Source organism: Schistocerca piceifrons, chromosome X (genome assembly GCF_021461385.2).
Source record: "Schistocerca piceifrons isolate TAMUIC-IGC-003096 chromosome X, iqSchPice1.1, whole genome shotgun sequence".
Lineage (NCBI taxonomy): Eukaryota > Metazoa > Arthropoda > Insecta > Orthoptera > Acrididae > Schistocerca > Schistocerca piceifrons.
The window spans coordinates 510,785,070-510,810,433 of NC_060149.1; the positions used below are offsets into that span (position 1 = coordinate 510,785,070).

A 25,364-nucleotide genomic window follows, 5' to 3' on the forward strand; every position below is an offset into this window, starting at 1 on the left:
CTTCTACGCCAAAATTCCTCGCAGCTCTCGGCACTAATATAATCTTCCACAATGTGAAATGAGTGAGTAACAGAGGTTGGCGTTTGTGTGAATTTTCAGTTCAATAGAAATTCTCGCACTCAGCACATATCCTTTTTATGTTGTTCATCCCATTTCGTTTCAGAATGGTGAAGAGTTCGCTGGTACCGTGGGGCTTGTGCTCATCATCGGAGGAACAGTGGGAGCCGTCATCTGTGGATTCATCTTGGACAGAACCCGCAGATTCAGGTGGCTCACATCAGCAACAGCCATTACATAATTCAGAAGCGTTTCTTAACCCCATTTTCAGTACTTTTGTGTCCATGTGTGCATGTACAGAACGTGTTTCGATTACAGTGAGGTGACAAAGGTCATCGAATAGCGATATGCACGTATACAGGTGCGGTAGTATCGCGTACACAAGGTATAAAAGGGTAGTGCATCGGCGGAGCTGTCATTTGCACTCGGGTGATACATATGAAAAGGTTTCCGACTTCATTATGACCGCACGACAGGAATTAACAGACTCTGAACACGGAATGGTAGTTGGAGCTAGAGCATGGGATACTCCATTTCGGAAATCGTTTGGGAATTTATGGGGCGGCGGATAGAAAATTTACTGTTGTATAAATGTTTGAATGTAGAAACTCTTGCCGGCCGATTATCCATATGTGGGGCGGCAGGTGGAATAATGTTGTTTAAAATGTTCCTATTATTTATTCTGTTGTTTTGCCGTTCTCAACACTGGCTCTCTAACTACAATATTGGCAACCAGAAAGTGATTAACAAAACGTGAAGCCTGTAATTAGAATTCCTAGTGCCCACTTCATCTGAGAAACACACTTATAGCTGTAGCTTATAGCTCTGAGAAATTAGGAGATTGTCTGGGATTCATAATCAAAAACGATTTTCTAAAAATAGTTCTCTGTATTCTGAAAGTCACAGATGAAAAAAAATAATCCACATAATCTGACTAACAGAGCAGTTCAGAGTCTAATGCGCTGATGCAACCATAACTGTCCAAATTAAATGTTTAAGTGAATGCTCGCCATAATTTGATGATAATGTTCATCAAACGCCACGCTAAATAATGGTAGAATGTCTGTCCCGCGGCGGCACGTGAAAATACGACATACGCAAACTGAAGATAGATAATTAAAGTCTTCCCAGAATTAACACCACTCGAAAATGATTTCATGGTTATGCATATCCCGAGTAACTTAATACGGCATCCGAGGCTGTTTATAGCAATGATACCGACGCGACGCGACGCGACTCCCGACGCAGATGGTGTGTTATTATTCAGCGTCTGGAGAGAACTGGGGCCTTGCTTCCTCGCGCCGCGTTCTTATATATAAAGCCGCGGTGCGGACGGCTAAGGGAACGCCTGATCAAATCGGCTCTCCCGACTAGCCGCTGGGCTAGTAATGCACCACATTAAGTTATTGAATAAATCACAGCTTCTTTTGCTGATGGCCGATGAAACTCTCAATTTAAATGTGCATTCAGCACACAGGTAAGTAATCATAATAAATGTCTGACGTGGCTAAGTAAAATATTTTGGGCGAGAGAATTAATTTAATTACACTGCACGCAGTAGACGAGCTCTGAACTTGCCCTTTGGAGATACGCTGTCGCTATAGTTTTATAGTTATTCAGATGAAACTTCTCACATCTTTATGGTTATAGCGGATCTCCATTCTACTTAAATATAAACATCCTAGCCTTATTTATTAGGCTACTTAATCTATCTTGCTTCCTTAATTTTTAAGACCAAAAACCAGAAAATTATGAATTTCAACTAAAATCTTAATTCGTGAGATCCAGAAGACTGTTTCTATTAAATAATTATGAAAAAGGAATCTAAATATAAATTTTTAAGTCTCTAGCTCTTTTCTGTTGTGCCATTGATTTTTACAGAAAACCGTCCAAATTTTGAAAATGGTTAAAGTTATCGAACTGATATTCAACACATATTAATTTAGTATTACTCCTGACATGCTAGAAACATTTAGGTTATTTACTTGATTTTTAAAGTATTGCGCAACATTTATGACGTCAGAGCTAGTTATAGCGGACTGGCTGGCACACAATGGAAAGACTGATGTGAATTTATTATGGCATGAGTAGGCTGCTTCCCTACATCACCTTCTACTTAAATTTTTTGTTTTTGAATGTTAATGAGCGAAAAAAATTTAATTACAAAAAGGGAAGCAAGAGTACAGCTTAACTCCCTATAAATTAAAATTGAATTGTAAACATATAGAAATATTAAAAGAAAACTGATTACCTACTTTAATTATTTAAATTGCGGGCATGTTCACTGCCTCTTAAGCAATATTATCCCTCAAAATTTAAGCAAAATCAATGAAACACTTTGGCATACATATTGCCTTAGACAAACAAACACATAAAATATGTAAAATTATGAAAATCTTAAATCCATTAAATACATTTTTACATACACAGTCTTTTCTAAACCTGAAAGAAAATTTCACAAATAATTTTTACATGCATGGTTGTAGCCGCTTTGGCTGGCGTTCTACACTTCCATTCACAAGGGTAGAGGAGGGAAAGTTGCTATGGTGTGCGTCCTTCACGTTCATTCTAAATTACATGGGGAAAGAGGAGGGGTCACTGTGGGTTGTGTCGAAGTCACTCCACGTTTTCACGCAGCTACCAGGCTGCCATTATCTGGTTTGTCCTGTAGAACAAACAAAAAGAGTGCCTCAGACTCTGTTCACTTAATATCTAAGGGTGGGTCACAATGAAATGGGGATATATACATTTTATCCTTTAATATGTTACTGGAACAAAGTTAACAGAACTTTTTCAATTTTACTCTAGCGGTTACTTAACTGTCATAAAATCGGTAAACAAATGGCTCAAAACGCCGTTAGTCACGTACTAGAGAAAAATTTATGCTCAAGACATACAATCATAAATCCTATTTAATCTGAATTTATTATTTCTGGGCCGGCACACTGAACCAATGCTCGGTACATTCCTGATACATTTGTATTTTATTTACTTAGCTGACTCATCTTCGATTACCTTATTCTTAGAGATAGTATGAGTATATTTGATTAGTAGTTATTTTCTCAGCTTCTTTGTACATGTGAGTAACTTTTGGTAATAGTACAGTTCTGAGTGTTCAAAACACCATTTAAAGCATAGGACAGCACATTTATTTCATATATATAGTGTATTGCAGCTGATTAGTTTGCTCACGTGGCAATCCATTTCCACTCGATCGGACGCTGAAACCACAGGTAGTCTCTCTCGACCTACCACTAAAGTGCATTAAGTAATTATGGACGAGCGTAATGCTAAATTCCTTAAACCTATAGGACACCATGAGCTGCTCTGTCTCATCTAACATAAGGGTACCTATGGTCGCATTCACGCCTTCAACTCTTAACCTCAATACATGTAGGTGTGTCCTGTCACACACGACACCAAATAACGGCCAGCTCCAACCTTATAAATACTTCAGGTACGTGTCCTTCACGTCTCAACCACAAACACTACTCAATTCTATTATACTGCCATTCCTTGCTACACATGGTGAGTTTATTCTTACAACTTATCTGCATATTTTTCATAACATTAAGCAATCTCTTTTACTATTAATTAGTTAGCTCTAATGCATACACTAGGTTCCACTGCAACTTCAGATCCTGCTTGTACACGAATTTGTATATCTTTTTAAATTATTATTGTGGGACCATTTCCAATAAAACAACAACTTTCTACTTATAATATTACCAGGTTTCTATACATACTTGTTACTCAAATACATTTGTATCTTAATTACATCATACTTCTCTGTTGTTTATGTCATAGTTAGGTTTGTCACATTAGGTATTTTCTTCACTAATCGGTGGATAAAATGATTACAGAACTCATGGCTTAATAGCCATGACGGAAAATTTTTGTATTGGAAAGAAGGGGTCGAAATTTTTTGTGGATAGGACAGATGAAGAACGAGTGACACCTGAAAAGGAAAGAAGATCTCACACAGCTGGGACTGCACAGCTGCCACACTGTGTAGAGGTTACAGAACAACCTCCTCCCTACAGCATTCATTGGTTTCAGAAAATTTTCATATTGGAAAGAAGGGGTCAAAATTTTTGTGGATAGGAAAGATGAAGAGTGAGTGAGACCTGAAAAGGAAAGAAGATCTCACACAGCTGGGACTGCACAGCTGCCACACTGTGTAGAGGTTACAGAACAACCTCCTCCCTACAGCATTCATTAGTTTATTATTGGCTTGATAACCATAACGAAAGATTTTAATGTGTTGGAAAGAAGAGGTCGAAATTTTATGTGGATAGGAAAGATGAAGAGAGTGAGACCTGAAATGGAAAGAAGATCTCACACAGCTGGGACTGCACAGCTGCCACACTGTGTAGAGGTTACAGAACAACCTCCTCCCTACGGCATTCATTCATAACCTTTGACCACGCCACGTCGATCTGAAAATACCTTATGATGCCTTTTTAGAACCTGTCTCAGTTCTTCCTTCTGATTAGCTGAAATTTTATCGATTTCTTGCAATTTAGCTTCTATTTTGTCCAAAATAATTGCTTCTTCTTCTTCTGTGTTTAGCTTACTTTTACTAAAATTAACACCTTCGTCCCAATATCCCCTATTTTTCAGAACTCGTATAGGCAGCTCCCAAGTTTCATCATTAGTTACTACATATTTATCACTAAAAGGTACTGTAATTACTCCGGTTATCGGCAAGACCATTTTTAACTGGGTTCTTTCAAAGTCAACAACACTCTGATATTTCGACAAGAAATCTATGCCAATTAAAACCTCAATACTGAGATTGTTTACAATTAAACATGGATGATCAATTAAATTACCATTAATGTTAAAGGGCAGCAAAGCTTCTTGCTTTACCGTTTTTGACACCTTGCCAGTAGCACCAATTATTCTTAGTCCTAATACCCTCATTACTGTAAGCTTGTCTTTACCAGGTAATGCATCAAAGAAGGACTGAGATATCGCACTCACCTCACCTCCACTGTCTAAGAGACAACGTACCTTGATACCCAACATATTCACTATTATTATAGGGTGGCTTATTCTAGGTTGTACAGGTGGTTCCTCAAATTCATCCAATAGTTCCTTATGGATTTGCCTCCAACTAAAGTGATCGACATCTGTCTTCATTACATTTAGGTTAAAGTGTGTAGGGGTTTCCTGAATTACATTTTCAGCTGCCTTTTCCAGTCGATCTATTAATTTCAAATCGAAACACCGCACGACTTCATTACATTTAGTTTGCTGAACATGGCCAAAATTACTGCAGTCTGAGCGATTCTGCGCCTCCAGACCGGGCATAACACTAGTTACAGCTAAACCACTTTCACCATTATCGTCGGGTTCCTTCTCAAGTGACAACTGGTCACAGCTACTGGATTCATCGACCCCCAACAGGCCACCCTCTACATTCTCACTTACCTCCTGTCCTAAATCTATTAGTATAGTATCAACATCCTGCACAGGCACTTTGGATAAGAGCATATCATCCTCATTGTAAATATAAGCATGAATTTCTTCTGCTTCTTCACCTGACAATTCAGTATTTTGTAGCTCTTCCCTACAATTACACTGCTGCGCCTTCTCTTTCTCTTCCCTCTTAGAAAGCGTCTCTAACACGGTATCTATCAAATACTGTGAGTGATCTAATATTTCTGCTGTATTCTTAGATGCTACCGACCCTTCATCCACATGTTTATTTTGAGTATTCTGATCTGTCTTACCAATTACCGTAACTACTGGCTTAGGAAAAGTAACCGCCTGGTGAGCGGCAGTGTCCTCATAGACGGGAACTAGTTTTCCTGCCTCGGCCTACTGCAGTTTCCTTTATCTCCATTATAGTTAACTGGCACAGCATTGCTTTCCGTACTGTTGTTTACCTGCATAATTTTGTTTGGAACAAAATTATTATCATTTGGATGCCATTGTTGGTTCTGATAATTATTTCTCCAATTCCTACCTCTCTTAGGATGGCGAACACCTACTTATCTGATGTTTACATTGCCATTCTGCTCGTTCTTAAAATTACTACTAGTGTTATTAGCATTTCTGTTATTACGTGCTTGCTCCTCATTGGCAGCAACACGTTCTACACGTTCCAAATATTCAATGAATCGATCAAGATTATCTCTAGGGGCAGATATAATTCTAGTTTGCCAATACCATGGCAGTTTGGCTTCCAGACCTAGTATTATCATTTCAGGTTTCAGCTTTTCCGCCAAATGTGACAAACGTGAGATCCATGACCTAGCAAACTCTTTAATAGATTTCTTGCCTGCATTGAAGCGTTTTCCACTCCAAAATTCTCTCAACACTTCATTTTGCTTATTATTAGACCAATACTCATTAATGAAAGCTGTTTTGAATTCCGCTAATGTTTTACACTTCAACATAACATCAGCTGACCAACGCATGGCGTCACCTGCTAAATGGCTTCTAATAAATGAGATTTTCTCTCGTTCAGACCAAGTTGGTGGAATCACATCTTCAAAATCGTTCCAGAAATCTAGCGGGTGGATATTTTATCTGGATCGAACCGCAAGAACTGCCGACACCCGATAAAAGCGGCGTTTGCAGCTACAACTTGTATACTACCATTACCAGAAGTTACTGAAGCTACTTTACTCTCAATGTTAGCAGTGTTAGTACTAATATTTTCTACTCTCATTTCAACATTATCTACTCTTTGCACAATATGAGTAGTATCAGTTTTGATTGCATCTACTTCTGCTTGACATATGTTTACCTTTATATCAACATCTTTAAACCTATCTGAGCACAGTTCAGATTCCACCTCGATCTTTTCTGTTAACTTGTGCTCCAGCTTCGCATCTTCCATTTGGAAGTCTCTGTGAACCTCAGCAACTTCGGATTTTACTGTTTTATACATTTGAGAAAATTGTTGAGCAACCTTTTTCCTAATATTCTCGTGGTTGTAATCAATTTTATAATTCAAACTGTCCAGATCCTCTTTCAACTTATTGCAACCAGCCTTGAAGGTATTGTCCATTTCCTCCAATCGTTTATTAAAATTAGTTTGGCTAGCCACAATCTCATACTTTAATTCAGCATCCATTCTAGCATTACTGGCTGACATTTTTGCATGATTGCTTTTGACCTCAGTTATTTCAGACTTTAATTCAGCTGCCATTTTAGCATTACTGGCTGACAATTTTGCATTACTGGCAGCTATTGCTTGTAATATAACATTTAAATCAATAGCCCCAGTATTTTTGGGTTGCTCACTAGCTGGCTTTTTATCACACACGGGTGACGAAAAACACCAGAATCATCAAAACGAAATGAAACATCTGATTGATCAGTCATATCTAACTTCTCCTGTTTAAACTCTACCACCTCTGATGGCTGTTTCATTTTTAATTCATCAGAGAAACTATAATCCAATAAATTAACAATTTCTGATTTCTGCTTTACTACAGGGGTCTCTATTACTGAATCATTGCCCCTTCTCACACTACTGTCAGGAGACAATACTTCATATTTCACTTTAACATTACTATTTTCATGCATATTTACACTTGAACTGTTGTCTGGATTTACATTTTCTTCAACAGACATAGGTTCTAATTTAAGTTTAACCTCGGTTTCTTCTGGCAGTTCCATTTCTGACAGTCTTTTAGTGCAGGTTAGTAAAACTTTTAACAGCTTTTCACTTAACTTAGTTCCTTCTGCACGACGTATGGCGTTGCCGGCGCGGCGTACCAGGATTACTGATGCGACGCGGCGCGTTGAATTGCAGACGGCACTCCGACGGCTGTTGTGTGTTTGCGAGGCCCGCAACTGCAGGCGCGGCTCCGACTGCTCCGGCGGACGACTGCAGTGAGGCGAAACTGGCTTCTCGCGATGCCGGCAGCGCCGCTAGACTCAGTGCCAGCTCGGCAAATCCAGATGCGTTGTTAATCCAATTGCGTCGTCCACATGCACACGTAACACATTCACTGTTCTATTACTCAGTTGCGTGTCGCATTTCATTCGCGAATCCGAATATTTAAAAATCACTTTCACTTTTACTCAGTTTTTTCCCGGCCGATGCACCGTATGTGGGGCGGCGGTTAGAAAATTTACTGTTGTATAAATGTTTGAGTGTAGAAACACTTCCCGGCCGATTATCCATATGTGGGGCGGCAGGTGGAATAATGTTGTTTAAAATGTTCCTATTATTTATTCTGTTGTTTTGCCGTTCTCAACACTGGCTCTCTAACTACAATATTGGCAACCAGAAAGTGATTAACAAAACGTGAAGCCTGTAATTAGAATTCCTAGTGCCCACTTCATCTGAGAAACACACTTATAGCTGTAGCTTATAGCTCTGAGAAATTAGGAGATTGTCTGGGATTCATAATCAAAAACGATTTTCTAAAAATAGTTCTCTGTATTCTGAAAGTCACAGATGAAAAAAAATAATCCACACAATCTAACTAACAGAGCAGTTCAGAGTCTAATGCGCTGATGCAACTATAACTATCCAAATTAAATGTTTAAGTGAATGCTCGCCATAATTTGATGATAATGTTCATCAAACGCCACGCTAAATAATGGTAGAATGTCTGTCCCGCGGCGGCACGTGAAAATACGACATACGCAAACTGAAGATAGATAATTAAAGTCTTCCCAGAATTAACACCACTCGAAAATGATTTCATGGTTATGCATATCCCGAGTAACTTAATACGGCATCCGAGGCTGTTTATAGCAATGATACCGACGCAACGCGACGCGACTCCCGACGCAGATGGTGTGTTATTATTCAGCGTCTGGAGAGAACTGGGGCCTTGCTTCCTCGCGCCGCGTTCTTATATATAAAGCCGCGGTGCGGACGGCTAAGGGAACGCCTGATCAAATCGGCTCTCCCGACTAGCCGCTGGGCTAGTAATGCACCACATTAAGTTATTGAATAAATCACAGCTTCTTTTGCTGATGGCCGATGAAACTCTCAATTTAAATGTGCATTCAGCACACAGGTAAGTAATCATAATAAATGTCTGACGTGGCTAAGTAAAATATTTTGGGCGAGAGAATTAATTTAATTACACTGCACGCAGTAGACGAGCTCTGAACTTGCCCTTTGGAGATACGCTGTCGCTATAGTTTTATAGTTATTCAGATGAAACTTCTCACATCTTTATGGTTATAGCGGATCTCCATTCTACTTAAATATAAACATCCTAGCCTTATTTATTAGGCTACTTAATCTATCTTGCTTCCTTAATTTTTAAGACCAAAAACCAGAAAATTATGAATTTCAACTAAAATCTTAATTCGTGAGATCCAGAAGACTGTTTCTATTAAATAATTATGAAAAAGGAATCTAAATATAAATTTTTAAGTCTCTAGCTCTTTTCTGTTGTGCCATTGATTTTTACAGAAAACCGTCCAAATTTTGAAAATGGTTAAAGTTATCGAACTGATATTCAACACATATTAATTTAGTATTACTCCTGACATGCTAGAAACATTTAGGTTATTTACTTGATTTTTAAAGTATTGCGCAACATTTATGACGTCAGAGCTAGTTATAGTGGACTGGCTGGCACACAATGGAAAGACTGATGTGAATTTATTATGGCGTGAGTAGGCTGCTTCCCTACAAATTCAGTATCCCAAGTTCCACAGTGTCAAGAGAGCGCCGAGAATAGCAAATTTCAGGCATTACCTCTCACCACGGCCAACACAGTGGCCGACAGTTTTTACTTAACAACCGAGAGCAATGGCGTTTGCGTAGAGTTGTCAGTGCTAACAGACAAGCAACACGGAGCGAAATAACCGTTAAAGTTAGTGTGGGACGTACGAACAACGTACCCGTTGGGAACGTATGGCAGAATTTCGCGTTAATGGGCTACGGCAGCAGGTGGCCGAGGCGACTTCCTTTGGTAACAGCACGACATCGCCTGCAGTGCCTCCCTTGTGCTCGTGACCATATCGGCTGCACCCCCCATATGACTGGAAAACAGTGGCCTGGTGAGATGAGTCCCGATTTCAGTTGGTAAAAGCTGATGGTACGGTTCGAGTGTGACGCGGATTCCACAAAGTCATGGACCAAAATTGTCAACAAGGCACTGTACAAGCTAGTGGTGGCTCCAGAATATTATGGGGTGTGGTTACATGGAATGAACTAGGTCCTCTGGTCTAACTGAAAACATCATCGGCTGCAAATGGCTATGTTCGACTACCTGAAAATCATTTGCAGCCATTTATCGACTTCATATTTCATAAGAGCGACGGGAGTTTTACGGACGACAATGCGCCATGCCACCCGACCACAATATCCTGATTGGTTTGAAGAACATTCTGGACAGTTGGAGAGAATGATTTGGCCACAAAGTTCATCAGACACGAATCCCATCGAACATTTATGGGAGATAATCGTGAGGTCAGTTCGTGCAAGAAATCCTATACCGGCAACACTTTCGCAATTATGGACGACTGTAGAGGCAGCATGACTCTATATTCCTGAAGGGGATTGCAATTACTTGTTGAGTCCATGCCCCATGGCACATCTTGTTGCGCCACTGTACCGGGCAAAAGGCGGTCCGACACGCTGTTGGGAGGTATCCCATGACTTTTGTCACCTGAATGTAAGTGTGTGTGTGTTTGCATCGTTTTAGTAAATCTCGTGATAATCCTGCTGTCGTCTGTTACTTTTTATAAACCAAATAGTGTTGCGTAGCTCTCAGAATTTCCTTTTTCTGTGTGGTATCCGTATGTTAATACGTATATATAGCGTACGGTACACACACAAAGGAAGCAGATTGAAAGCATGCTGTATGCCAGAGTAAGTCGGTTGCCGAAGATTATCCATATGCCATCTAATGCTGAAGCACACAGTGTCAGCCAGGTGGGTAGTCCTTCTTGTACACGTTAACTTATATACTGGTGTGTACGATAGGGAGGCTACACGCTGAATTTCATTAAAAAAAATACTTGGGAAGAGCCTTATATTTCCAATCTAGAGGAAATGGGTGGTATACAGTGCGCCCACTTTCGCCACAATACAGAGAGAGTGAGCTGTTCGTAGCGTCCATCGTATTACATACGCGGCCCCAGATATCGAAACGAGTTTTTCGCAAATAAAAGCATTCAAAGAAGGGAACGTTTTTCCATTCGGCTAATATGCGAAACTCCCTTATCTATCTCTATTTTAGAGTTATTACATTTTTTTCAATGGAATAATGTATTCTTTCACTAGCAGCTGGTAGCTCGTGAAAAGAGAATGTATGAGTTTTTTCGCGAACATAAGTGAAGAAATTTCACGTTTGCTTTTTTTTCATCCTGACAATGAGCTTTTCCATAAGCTATTGACCTGTAGGGTTGTCAGTTGCTTGTACAGGGTGGCAGTTACTGAACTATATGATATAAAATCGTCATAACTTCTGAAGGGTTTGCGTTAAGACGTTCGAACTGTATGGCTGGCAGCGGAGCATGATGGGAATTAGTATGCGCCTGCATGGTTTGGTTTAGCGACGAAGCTCACTTTCATTTGGATGAGTTCGTCAATAAGCAATATTTTCACATTTAGGGAGCTGAGAATCCGCATTTAGTGATCGGGAATTCTCTTCATCCTCAACCGGTGACTGTGTGGTGTGAAATGTCCAGTCACGGAATAATCGGTGCGATATTCCTTGATGGCACCGTGACTACCGAACGGTACGTGAAAGTTTTGGAACATGATTTCATTCGCATAATCCAAAGTGATCCTGATTCGGACAAGATGTGGTTCATGCAAGCAGGAGAGTGTTTAATGCCTCAGAGGGGCACTTTGGGGATCGCGTTCTGGCTCTGGGATGCCCAGAGGCCGCTGGCATGGGCTTCGATTGGCCACCATATTCTCCGGACCTGAACACATCCGGATCCTTTTTCTGGGATATATTAAAGAAAAGGTGTACAAAATAACCCCAAAATCATTGCTGAGCTGAAAATATCCATTCAGGAGGTCACTGACAGCATCGATATTCCGACACTTCAGAGTATCGTGCAAAATTTCGCTATTCGTCTACGCTACATCATCACCAATGATGGCAGGCATATCGAACATGTCATGACCTAAATCCGAATATCAGTAATGACTTTTAAATGTTGAATAAAGTGTGTGCAAGCCGTAGTTTGTAATTAATTTGCATCTTTTTCATGTAATTCAATAATTGTCACCCTATACATTACGTGTCAGGATTTCGATACAACTGCAATTGCATTAGCATGTTATTAAGGCGCTGCGATTGGCTAAAAAAAGTACAATTAAAATCCTGAAAAGAGAAACGTAGGAGTTACTCGTCACCGACGCTTCTCTGACGAAAAAAAGGGTAACAAGCCTGGGGATTTAGGATCAGCACTTCTGTTGCAAGCTCATCTACGTGTACACCATACTCTGCTAGCCACCTAACGGTGTGTGGCCGGAGGTACTTCTGGTACCGTTAACCGATCCCTCCTTCCCCGTTACATTCGCGAATGGCGAGTGGGAATAATGATTGTGGGTAAGCCCCTGTATTAGCTCTAATTTCTCAAAATTTCTCGTCGTGGTCATTTCGTGAGATGTATGTGGTAGGATGTAACTGTTGTCCGACTCTTCCCGGAAAGTGCTCACTCGAAATTTCAAGAGTAAACCTCTCCGTGATGCACGGCCTCTCCCTTGTAACGTCTGCCGCTGAGGTTTATTGAGCATCTCTGTAACACTCTCGCACTGACTAAACGAACGCGCGAAGAAATGCGCCATTCTTCATTGGATATTCTGTATCTGCACTATCAGTCCTGTCTGATAAGAATTCCAGATTGATGAACAATACCTAAGAATCGTTCGAACAAGCACCTTGTACGTCACTTCCTACATGAATGAGTTAAATTTTCTTAAGATTCTTCCTATGAATCTATGTCTGGCGCCTGCCTTTCTACTGTTTGTTTCAAGTGGTTATTCACTTAAGGTCGCTCTGGATAGTAGGTACGCTACGGTAGATCTTGTTTCTAGCAATTCGTCATCAACAGTGTAGTTGTACAGTAGTGGATTTTTTTTCGTACGTAAGCGCAGTATGTCACATTTATTAACGTTCAGTGTCAACTGCCAGAACCTGCACCATTAATCATCCTCTATGGATCATTCTGCATATCGATACTGTCTTCTGGCGTTGATACTTTCTTATAGATATATATCTTCGAACATTTTTCAAGAGCTTCCTGCGCTTTCTACTAGACCATCTATATACATATACAGTAACGGTCCCATCACACTTCCTTGGGGTAATCCAGAAATTACATCTGTCGATTTTGTTCCGTTAAGAGTAACGTACTGAGATCTATGTGCAAGGAAGACCTGAAACCAGTCGCAAATCTGGTCCGATACTCGGTAAGCTCGTATTTTTTTTCACTAAACCGCGGTGCCAGACGGTGTCCAATGCCTTCCACAAGTCAAAGAACACGACATCGACATGGGCGCCGTTGTCTATAGCGCTATGGATCTCATAGAGAAACAGAGCGAGCTGAGTTTCGCAAAATCTCTGTTTGCAAAATCCATGTTGATTTTTACAGAGGAGATTTTTGTTCTCCAAAAAGCAGTAATTCTTGAACATAAAACTTGTTCCATAACTCTACGACATATTGACGTCAGTGATATGGCCCGACCCTTGTCGAAAACTAGAATTATCTGCGCATTTTTCCATTCGCTAGGTACCCTTCCCTGCTGCAGCAATCTACGATAAACTGCTGCTACACGAGGAGCAAGTTCTATCGCATAATTTTTGTAGAATCTTGTAGGTATCTCACCCGGTCCACTACTAAACGATTGTAGTTACTTTTCTGTTCCCCATCGGTTATCTCAGTATCTGCCATTTCGACGTAGGGAAAGGAGGGACCGTTTTTCCGTGGTGAAACAATTTCGCAAGGCCGCATTCAGTATTTCGGCCTTTTGTCTGTTATGTTCCGTTTCGGTGCCAGCATGGTCACTGTTTGAATGTTTCGAACCGCTCACTGATTTTATGTAAAACTATAACCTCTTAGGGTTTTTACTCGGATCGGTTACCAAAATTATACTTTAAAAGTCATTGAACGCTCCTCTCATTGCTCTCCTTACGACCATATTCGCCTATCCCAGCTTTTGTTTGTCAGCTGGGTTTTGATTTCTTTTGAATCTGTGACGAAGGTGTCTGTTTACGTAGAACTTTTGATGGATCTTTCCAATCCCTTAAGACTTTCTCGAAACATTCTTGTCTAAGACATATTGAACGATACTTCTGTTTTTTTCATATTTACTCCACAACTTGGTCATCAGCACTAAATATTTGATGCTGACCACTCAGAATTCTGAAATTTGTATCCTGCCGTTCTTGCTAAGCAAAAATATTTTCCCACCTTTCTAAATATTCCTTATAAAACCCATAGTCATATTTGCTACCACAGCTTTATGATCACTGCCGTCTTCCTCTCCGTTGACTAAATCGGTAAGTTCAGGTCCATTTGTTGCCAGGAGCTCTAAGACGTGACTTTCACGAGTTGGTTCTCTAATTGTCCGCTCGAAGTAATTTTCGGACAAGACATTCAGAGGAGCGCCAGACGAATTCCTGTCTCTGGCACCAGTTTTGATAGTATGACTCCTCCAATCTATATCCGCCAAGTTGAAGTCACTTCCTATTACAACGGCATCATTAGCAAATTATTAACGATCTTCTGCAAGATCTCTCTGAAGTACTCTACCACTAAATCTACCCAGGCAGTCAATAAAAGCATCCGGTTGCCATTTTTGACCAACGTTCGACGCTTAACTTCACCTAAATTAATTCGCACTCGGAACCCGTGATGATCTCGCTAGATGTTGTCGAGTTTTTTATTGCAATAAATTTACACCCACTATTGGCGAATAACCTAGCTCTACGATAAATATTCCAACCTGAACTTAGGATTTAATTATTATCCGCTTCCGGTTGCAACCAACTTTCTGTTACTTATACTGTTTCTAAATAATCCTTTAATCTAGTACAGTTTATTTTTAATAAAGGAAACTTAAAATATCTACAAGTCCAAATTATTAGAATAAATTTCAACTTAAGCTAAAACGTTCGTAAGATGGCTGAATTTTCTCTTAACTAGGTAATTGGCTTTTTAAAAATCATTTGAGAAAGACTACAAAGTCAACGGTATACTGGTGATACTGCTGCTCCTTGACTGGTGGATTATCCAGCGTTCTCTGTGTGCACGTGCAGGCAGGTACGTTTAACTGTGCTGGACGGTGCGGGGAGTCGCCATGCAGTTTTTCTTTGTTTTCTCACACTAACGCTTAGAGCACTAGCTTGTGAAGCAAGATGAGTTAACATCGGTACGTATCCAAGCGTAGTACGAACGACCACTGGTCTAGAAAACTGGAAATATTGGATGTAGCTTTAGGTTGTTTCCCCTATCCATTTAGATGAATTTGAGGATGGTTCACCTACTCTTTATCCGTAGCACGTCATGCAAAATCTGTTCAAATACATACTCGGCGATAGCAGAATAACGCTGACCACAAAGAGCAGAGAGGATGGCTCGTAAATTACGATTTCTCTAACCCGTATCAGCTTGCTCTCTTCATCGGTCCTGAAACCCCGCTCCACTGTGAGCGCACTTGTGTGTATTTCGGTAAACTTGTATGATATCTGCTGATTCTCTGTGCACAATGATCCATTACGTTAGTTGATGAGACTTTGAGCGATATTTGTTGCAAGAGCCGTAGAAAAGTAATGTTATTTGGTGAAGAGCAAATGATATCTAAGCTACCTTATGTCCTTTTAGTTTTGTTTATTTAAAACGGGTTCAACCGTTCGTCGGTTCGTTGGGTTCTACCATGATCAGCGATTCTACCTGGCTTGTTGCATCTATGTCAGGCTACAAACTCGAAGGTCTTGGGTTCAACGGTTCGTCAGTTCGTTGAATTTTTCCTGTGTTTCACCTTTGGTAATGATTTGTATGCAGAGTGTTTCACAATTCATGTTACACACTTCTAGAGGTTGTAGAGGGACTTAGTAGATCAAGTTTTACTTAGGAACCCATGTACGGGAACGGTTTGTTTGCATTTTACAGGGAAAACAAGACGCACAAATTTTACTCCTATTTACTGTTTTCGATATGACTACCTCCACGCAGTAAGTTCCCATAAATGGTTCGAATGGCTCTGAGCACTATGGGACTTAACATCTATGGTAATCAGTCCCCTAGAACTTAGAACTACTTAAACCCAACCAACCTAAGGACATCACACAACACCCAGTCATCACGAGTTCCCATAAACTCTGTCAAACGTGTACGGTGCATGGTTAATCACTTCTGCCACAGCAGTGATCTGTGCAACGAGATTTTCCTCCACTGAACAGGGATCTCGTAAACAGGACTCTTCATGTAGCCTCACAAGAAAAAGTCCAAAGGGATTAAATCTGGGGATCTTGGTGGCCAAGCATGTGGTCCACTTCGAGTGATCCACCTGTCCCCAGAGACTACGTTCAGATTTTTTCGGACTTGAACTGCAGAATGGATTGCCGCTCCATCATGCTGGAACCACAATGCGTGCCGAGTGTCCAGTGACACATCTTCCAAAAACTCCACCGTCACTTGTTGCAGGAATATCAAGTACTTGGCACCTATTAGCGGGGTCGGATGGATGGAGGGCCCAATCACACGACCATCGTAGATTGTGCCGAAGGTGTGCTGAAATCTTCGTGTACATGTGGCTTTGGAGTTTCCTTGGTCCCAAATGTGGCTATTTCGGGGATTTAAAACACCTTCCCTGTTGAAATGCCCTTCGACGACGAACAAACTTTGCTTTGGCATCTGAGGTACACCCGTAAAACGGTGTGAAAACCAAAACCAAGTACAGAAATTGACATGTGGTACAAAATCCGCCAGGAGCATAGCGTGCACCTTCTGAGGGTGATATAAGTGGAGTTGCTGTCCTTGCCAAGCACACCAGAGAGGCGCGTGAGACACATGCAAGTAATGTGCAACGGCTTGATTACTGGTCGATGGGTTATCTTCAGTTTGATGAAGCAGTTCCTCGTCCAATCGGCGCCTTCTTGGAGCATCACAGTTTGCTCTATCGCTTATGAATTTCCCGCCTTCCGCAGCCGTTGTTCTACGCTAGTAAACGTGGGATGAGACGGAATCACAGGATTTGGAAAGTACTCATACTACAGAAACTGAGGTTTCCTTTCATTACGGAGAGCTTCATCGTAAATTAACAAAATGTTAGTGTGCTCTGCGAAAGTGTACTCAGGCATCCTTTTACTACAGTACTAGTCACCGTAATGTCAACAGACGCATCACCAGGAAGCACGAAAACAAGGCAGATGGAAACGAACAAATCACGTGACATCGTGTCACTGTACCATCCACTTGAATGTGGGTAGCCTACCACGACAGGCGAACTGCGTAAGAAACATATAGTGTGCCATTAAGCAGTTCTTGATTTCGTGGTAACATAGAAACGAACAGTTTCCGTACATGGGTTCCTATGTAAAACTTGATCTACTAGACCCCTCTACAATCTCTAGAGGTGTGTAACATGAGTCGCGAAACACGCTGTATGTGAAATATTGCCCCTTGTTTAAAGTTCCTCTACAACCTCTAGAGGTGTGTAACATGAGTCGCGAAACACCCTGTATGTGAAATATTGCCCCTTGTTTAAAGTCCGCGTTTAGCTGTAGCCTCACTACAACAGGCTGGGTAAGTCAGTACAGTAGTCGAAGAAAGACGACGGCATCTTCAAGAGATTTATACCTAGTCTAGGACTGGTTTTCAAAAGAACCTACAGATTTAGGACGACGTAATCTTCTTTTACCTTAAAGCTGAAGCTCCAGTACTGCTTATTCAAGACATCTGCATATATACAATTCGTCTGTTAATCATGTACACTTATTGTGTAATTGTCGTGACATATGTGCAGTCATCACTTTGACATACAACGTTTATTTCCATGTCAAGGCAATGATCACTTATCTCTCGGAGAGAGAGAATTCATATATCGCTGAAGCCATGTAAATTTTACGAGAAACTAGTTTAAAAGCATTTAGACTGTAAACTTTTTCAGGGGTTATACGTGAAGTTTGATAAAAGTAAGAAAACAATACTAGCAAATAACGTTTAATGTTGGTAGTGATGAGTACTCAGAAGTTTCAGATGGCATAATGTTGTCATCAAAAGACAAAGACAAGTTTGCTCTTCCATTCTTTCAGAAGAATCATTCGAGTAGATTGCTTTGTTGGATGATATTATTATCACCTACATTTATAATATAATTTTCCCTTTATGGACATTATTTCTCCTTCACTGTCCTCTGTACTCTCTTAACGAATCATCTGAGCATAGTACTCAATCATGTTACCTTTCTCATTCCTGCAGAAAGGGCAGATCGTAGTTGTTATAGTGTCCTGATAAGCTCTCGAATGCATAGTAGCAAGTATCACTCATTGGCGCACTACGTAGTCCAGTGCTTTCCATGGTTGCAACCTCTGGACGGCGAATTTGTATTTATAGATTGTTGACACAACGCATATATGATACGCACATACCAGTGTGGGCAATTTAGAATAGTGTAGCAGCAGTAGGTTTAGAAGTAGGTATTGTTGTAGTTAGTCGGCAAACGTCGAGTTATTCTGGGGCTGCCAGTAACATGTATAGTAATATAAGTTGGAAGTTGTTCACTTGGAACTTGAGTTAATTCCTTTTATTTTTTAAAATCAATTCTTATTTTCAATTTTCTGCTTTTTTCTTACATTAATATTACAATGGTTGTTGTCAACGTTATTTATTACTGTACATAAATTATGACGAGCGCTAATCTGCACAAACTGATGATGACTTTATATGTTTATATTAAGAGCAGAACAGATATTTTGAAAACTGCCACTGCTCTTCCTCCTATACTACTCAGCTGCTAATACTTCAGACAAAGCATTTATGTAACTTCACACAGACCAGTTTCAGCTTTCACTATACTGGAAAACTTAGGCTATCTTTAATATAACTATTAGAATTAGGTGTGGAATAATATTCTTGAGTCCAAGTGTTCTGATAAATTGTAGAAGGAGTGGCTAATGAAAAATATTTTTACATTGTTTTTAAATATTTGTGTTTTTAAATTTTCTCCCTAATGTCCTCTGGCATCCTATGAAAACATTTTGCAATAGAATACAAAAGCCCTTTCTGAATCCCAGAGAAGAATGCTTAATTTATATGGAAATTATTTCTGTTCCTAGTATTGTGATTGTGAATTACTGAGTTCATCCTAAATACACGGTTGTTTTTAACAAAAAATAACATATGGGAGTGTATGAATTGGCATGTAAGTGTAAGATTCCCCAGGTTCCTGAAGAGGCCTCAGCAATATGTCCGCTCAGCAACTTTGCAGAATATTCTTATAGCAAGCTTTTGTGGAATAACTATTGTTTTCACCTTAGCTGCAATGTCCCTGAACATTCTGTCATACTATAGAACTGTGTGCAGCCAATCTTGTCGGCAGGTCAACACAATGAGATAGATTTCTGAGTGCAAAGCAGGCATAATTGAACTTTTTATTATTTTACGCACATGCTGGTATCACCTCAGTTTATGTGAGTTTGTGTCAGGAATTCAAAAATGGAGTCTCATCCAGTGTACATATGCGCATTGACCTCTACTTCTAGTACCTGTAAGCCATTTTCTTTTTTCTGGAATTGCGTAATACGAGTTTCTGTAATACACACATCAAAAAAAGTTTTGCATCACCTCTGTTCCGAGAGTTTCGGAACCTGTACAGAATGTTGGAATAGAGATCAACATACCCTCATTTCCATCATTTTTATTGCTCATGAAAACCACACATAACATGTTGTACTACCGTACAGCGAGACCTTCACAGGTGGTGGTCCAGATTGCTGTACACACCGGTACCTCTAATACCCAGTAGCACGTCCTCGTGCATTGATGCATGCCTGTATTCGTCATGGCATGCTAACCACAAGTTCATCATGGTACTGTTGGTCCAGATTGTCCCACACCTCAACGGCGATTCGGAGTAGATTCCTCAGAGTGGCTGGTGGGTAACGTCGTCCATAAACAGCCCTTTTCAATCTATCCCAGGCATGTTCGATAGGGTTCATGTGTGGAGAACATGCTGGAAACTCTAGTCGAGCGATGTCGTTATCCTGAACGATGAGGGCGCCAACTGTCGTCCATGAAGACGACTGCCGCGCCAATATGCTGCCGATATGATTGCACTATCGGTCGGAGGATGGCATTCACGTACTGTACAGCCGTTACACCACCACCAGCGGCGTATGTCGGTCCCACATAATGCCCATCTTGCTGCACTCGCTGGACGGTGTGTCTGTGGCATTCAGTCTGACCGGGTTGCCTCCAAACACGCCTCCGACGATTGTTTCGTTGAAGGAATATGCGACACTTATCGGCGAAGAGAACGTGATGTGAATCCTGAGTGGTCCATTCGGCATGTTGTTGTGCCCATCTGTACCACGCTGCATGGTGTCGAAGTAGCAAAGATGGACCTTGACATGGACGTCAGGAGTGAAGTTGCCCATCATGCAGCCTATTGCGCACAGTGAGAGTCGTAACGAGACGGCCTGTGGCTATACGAAACGCACTATTCAACATGGTGGAGTTGCTGTCAGGGTTCCACCGAGCCATAATCCATTAGTAGCGGTCACCCGCTGCAGTAGTAGCCCTAGGGCGGCCTGAGCAAGGCATGTTATCGACAGTTCCTGTCTCACTGTATCTCCTCCATGTCAGAACAACGTTGCTTTGGTTCACTCCTAGACACCTGGACACTTCCGTTGCTGAGAGCCCTTCCTGGCACAAAGTAATTACGCGGACGCCATCGAACCGCGGTATTGACCGTCCAGGAATGGTTGAACTACAGACAACACGAACCATGTACCTCCTTCATGGAGGAATGACTGGAACTGATCGGCTGTCGGACCCCCTCCATCTAATAGACGCTGCTCATGCATGGTTGTTTACATCTTTGGGCGGGTTTAGTGACATATCTGAACAGTGAAAGGGACTGTGTCTGTGATACAACATCCACAGTAAACGTCTTTCTTCAGGAGTTCTAGGAACTGGGGTGATGCAAAACTTTTTTTGATGTGTGTATTGTTCTTCTTGCTGTGTGTGTTAAGAATGTGAATTGCGCCTTTTATCAATGTACATGCATCATCAGTAAACATTAAAGTTTTGAAGAGTCCTCGAATGTTCCAGGTAAATCAGCTATGTAGACCAAGAACGGGTGTGGGTGAAGCACTGAACCCTGTGGCACATCGTATTTCCTATTGTTAAGATGGGGTTACTGCCATGAAAGGGGAAGCTCTTTCATACCATATCATTTTAGATTACTTAACAGAATTTAATCATCCACATCATCAAAGGCTTTGGCCAGGTCACAAAAAAATCCAAAGTGGTATTATTTCTTGCTTGGTTCCACTACAATTTAGTTCATGAAATCATAAATTTCATATATTGCCTTCTCAGTAGAGAAGCCTTCACGAAAGCCAAACTGAACTGTTGTTAAGATGTTCTTCTGAAAATGGCGATTCAGTATTCTGTAGCAGTCTTTTTCGAGAATACGGGAAGAAGGGATATCAATAGATGATTTGAGGTCAGTTGCTTATCCAAAGTTTTGCGTATTGTTATTACTATCTCATACTTAAGTCTTCCAGGAAATATACCTGGATTCGTCGACTGGTTACAAAATTAACTCAAGGATGGAGCTACCAAGTCTGCATCTACATCTTCACAGACACTCCGCAAGCCACCTTTGGATGCATGGCACAGAGTACCTTGTACCATGCTTCTCATTTCCCCTCCTGTTCCACTTGCAAATAGAGAGAGGGAAAAATGATTGTCTGTACACTTCCTTATAAGCCCTAATTTCTCGTGTCTTACCGTCTCGTTCCTTACGCGCGATATTTGTTGGCAGTATCAGAATCGTTCGGCAGTCAGCTTCAAATGCCGGTTCTTTAAATTTTCTCAATAGTTTTTTTCCGAAAAGAACGCCGTCTCCCCTGTGGGGATTCCCTCTTGAGTCCTCGAAGCACCGCCGTAATACTTAGGTTTTGTTCGAACCCACCGGTAACAAATCTGGCAGCCCTCTGAATTGCTTCGATGTCTTCCTTCAATCCGACATGGCACGGATCCCAAACACTCGAGCAGTACTCGAGAATAGGTCACAGCAGCGTCCTATATGCGGTCTCCTTTGCAGGTGAACCACTCTTTCCTAAAATTATCCAGTAAACCGAAGTCGACCAATTGCCTTCCGTACCACAGTTTTCACATGCTCGTTCGACATCATATCGCTTTGCAACGTTACGTCCAGATATTTAAACGACTTGACTCTGTCAGGCTGGACACTAGTAATACTGTATCCGAACATTACAGGTTTGTTCTTCTTGCTCATCCGCATTAACTTACGCTCTTCCACATTTAGGGTTTGCTGCAATTCATCATACCAATTGGAATCTTTGTCTAAGTCGTCTTGTATCTCCCTGCAGTCACTCATCTTCGCCACCTTTCCGTATACCACGGCATCATCAGCAAACAACCACAGATTGCTGCCCACCCGGTCCGCCAAATCATTTATGTATGTAGAGAACAGCGGTCCTATCACACTTCCATTGGGCACTCCTGACAAAACCCTTGTCTCTGATGAACACTCACCGTCGAGGACAACATACTGTGTTCTATTATTTAAAAATGTTCGAGCCACTCACATATCTGTGAACTTATTCCATATGGTCGTACCATCGTTAGCAGCCTGCAATGGGGCACCGTGTCAAATGCTATCCAGAAACCTAGAAATGTGGAATCTGCCTATTGTCCTTCATCCGTAGTTCTCAGTATATCATATGAGAAAAGGGCAAGCTGAGTTTCTCCCGAGCGATGCTTTCTAAAACCATGCTGATTTGTGAGCATAAGTTTCTTAGCCTCAACAAAGTTTATTATATTCGATCTGAGAATGTGTTCGAAGATTCTGCAGCAAACAAAAGTTAGGGATATTGGTCTGTAATTTTGTTGGACCGTTCTTTTACCTTTCTTATACACTAGTCACCTGCGCTTTTTCCAGTCGCTTGGGACAGTGCGCTGGGCGAGAGACTCATGATAAATGCAAGCAAGGTAAGGGCCAAATGCTGTAAAGCACTCTTTGTAAAATCGAACTGGAATCGATCCGGACCTATTGATTTATTTATTGTCAATTCTTTAAGTTGCTTCTCTACGCCATTTATGCTTATTTCTATGTCGTCCGTGCGGGAGTCTGTCCGATGGTCAAATGACAGTATGTTTGTACGGTTCTCCCGTGTGAACGATTTCTTGAACGAGAAATTGAACACTTCGGCTTTCGGTTTACTATCTTCAAATGCCGCACCAGACTGAGCAACAAGGGACTGAACAGATTCCCTAGACTCTCTTTGTGATTTTACATACGATCAGAATTTTTTCGGGTTTTCTGCCACATGTATTGCTAAGGTACGACAATGGTAGTTTTTGTATGCTTCGTGTATAGATCTTTTCGCAGACGCACGAGCCTCCACTAACCTTCGCTTGCCGTCATTTGTGTGTCACTTTTTGAACATAGAGTGCAGCAGTCTCTCTTCCTCAGCATCCGCCGAATTTCCTTATTAAACCATGGTGGGTCTTTTTCATCCTTTATCCACTTACTAGAAACATAAGTCACCAGTCCACGATTTACAATCTGCTTGAACTTTGCCCATACTTCCTCTACATTCATCTTACTGGAACTAAATAACGCCATTTCACTGTCTAAGTAAGATGTTAATAACTGGTTATTTGCTCTACCTAGCAGAAATACTCTTCTGACCTTCTTGACTGAACTATTAATTTTCGTAATCATAGTTGCTATAATGACATCATGATCACTAATCCCCGTTCCTATAGTGACATTGTCAATAAGGTCCGGCCTATTTGTAGCTACAAGGTCTAAGATATCTCCATTGCGTGTGGTCTGCCGAGCTAGCTACTGAGGACAATTTCCAGAAAACGTGTTCAAAAGTATTTCGCACGACCATCTGTCTGTCCCCTCCCCGCAATGAATCCATGGGCATCCCAGTGTATAAGCGGCAGGTTAAAGTCGCCTCCAACTAGTACTGCATAATCTGGGGATTTACGCGCTATCTGCCATAGACTCTCTGAATGACTCTAGAACTGCCATAGAGGATTCACGTGGCCGGTAAAAACATCCAACAATTAACTTAGTTTCACCTACGTCTGTTGTATGCCACCAGACGAGTTCACTGTCACACTCAACTTCGACCTCAATGGAGAAAATATTTTTGTCAACTGCAATGAAAACTCCCCCTCCTATAGCCTTTAATATGCCTTTACGATATATGCTCCACGATCCACTAAATATCTTAGAGCTTTCCAAGTCGTGTTTCAGCCAGCTCCCAGTACCAAGAATAATTTCAGCGCGAGAAATTTCCTGGATCGCAGTAAATTTGAGAACTTCATTACGAATACTTCGACAGTTTATTAATAAAATTGTGACAGTCGAAGTGTCTTTATTCTGAACGCCGTTTGACTTCCCTTGCTGTGAAGACAGAGCAAAATTTTAGTAATTTTGATTCGATACCATCATAGCTAGAATATTTACTACTTTTTAGTGACTTAATGATTTTTGTGTTCTATCTGGTAGACGATTCGGCTGTAACGGTGTCTGCTGGTGGAGTATGCGCTGCCTGTCTAAGTAAGTTTATTGGATTTGGTTTCGATGGACCATTTTTCGTCCTCATGTTATCGGCTGTAGTTAGAATGAACTCTGAGAATTCGGTAGCTAATGATCTGAGTGTCATACCACGTGTCTCGCTGCTACTGTCATCTGGGAATTTAAGGTCATTCTCGTTGCCGAGTTATTCGTTTCGTGCCTGATAATATTCCAAATTGTCTTCGCCTTGTCCTTGAAGTTTTGATTTTTTGGGAAATGTACCTGTGAAACTTCCGGGCAGATTAAAACTGTGTGCCCGACCGAGACTCGAACTCGGGACCTTTGCCTTTCGCGGGCAAGTGCTCTACCATCTGAGCTACCGAAGGACGACTCACGCCCGGTCCCCACAGCTTTACTTCTGCCAGTATCTCGTCTCCTACCTTCCAAACTTTACGGAAGCTCAGAAAGGATACTGCGGAGACATGGCTTAGCCACAGCCTGGGAGATGTTTCCAGAATGAGATTTTCACTCTGCAGCGGAGTGTGCGCTGATATGAAACCGGCCGTGAGTCGTGCTTCGGTAGCTCAGATGGTAGAGCACTTGCCCGCGCAAGGCAAAG

General features: G+C 41.2%; 1 protein-coding gene across 1 annotated transcript in view; it reads left to right on the plus strand.

Annotated features, from left to right (window-relative positions):
• The window catches only part of LOC124722468 (feline leukemia virus subgroup C receptor-related protein 1-like), a 94,187-nt gene that overhangs the window by 36,847 nt on the left and 31,976 nt on the right, over window positions 1–25,364 (plus strand). Inside the window, exon 5 of the mRNA XM_047247624.1 lies at window positions 164–267. Coding sequence (XP_047103580.1) covers window positions 164–267 — 104 coding nt within the window. The remainder of the gene's footprint in view (window positions 1–163; window positions 268–25,364) is intronic.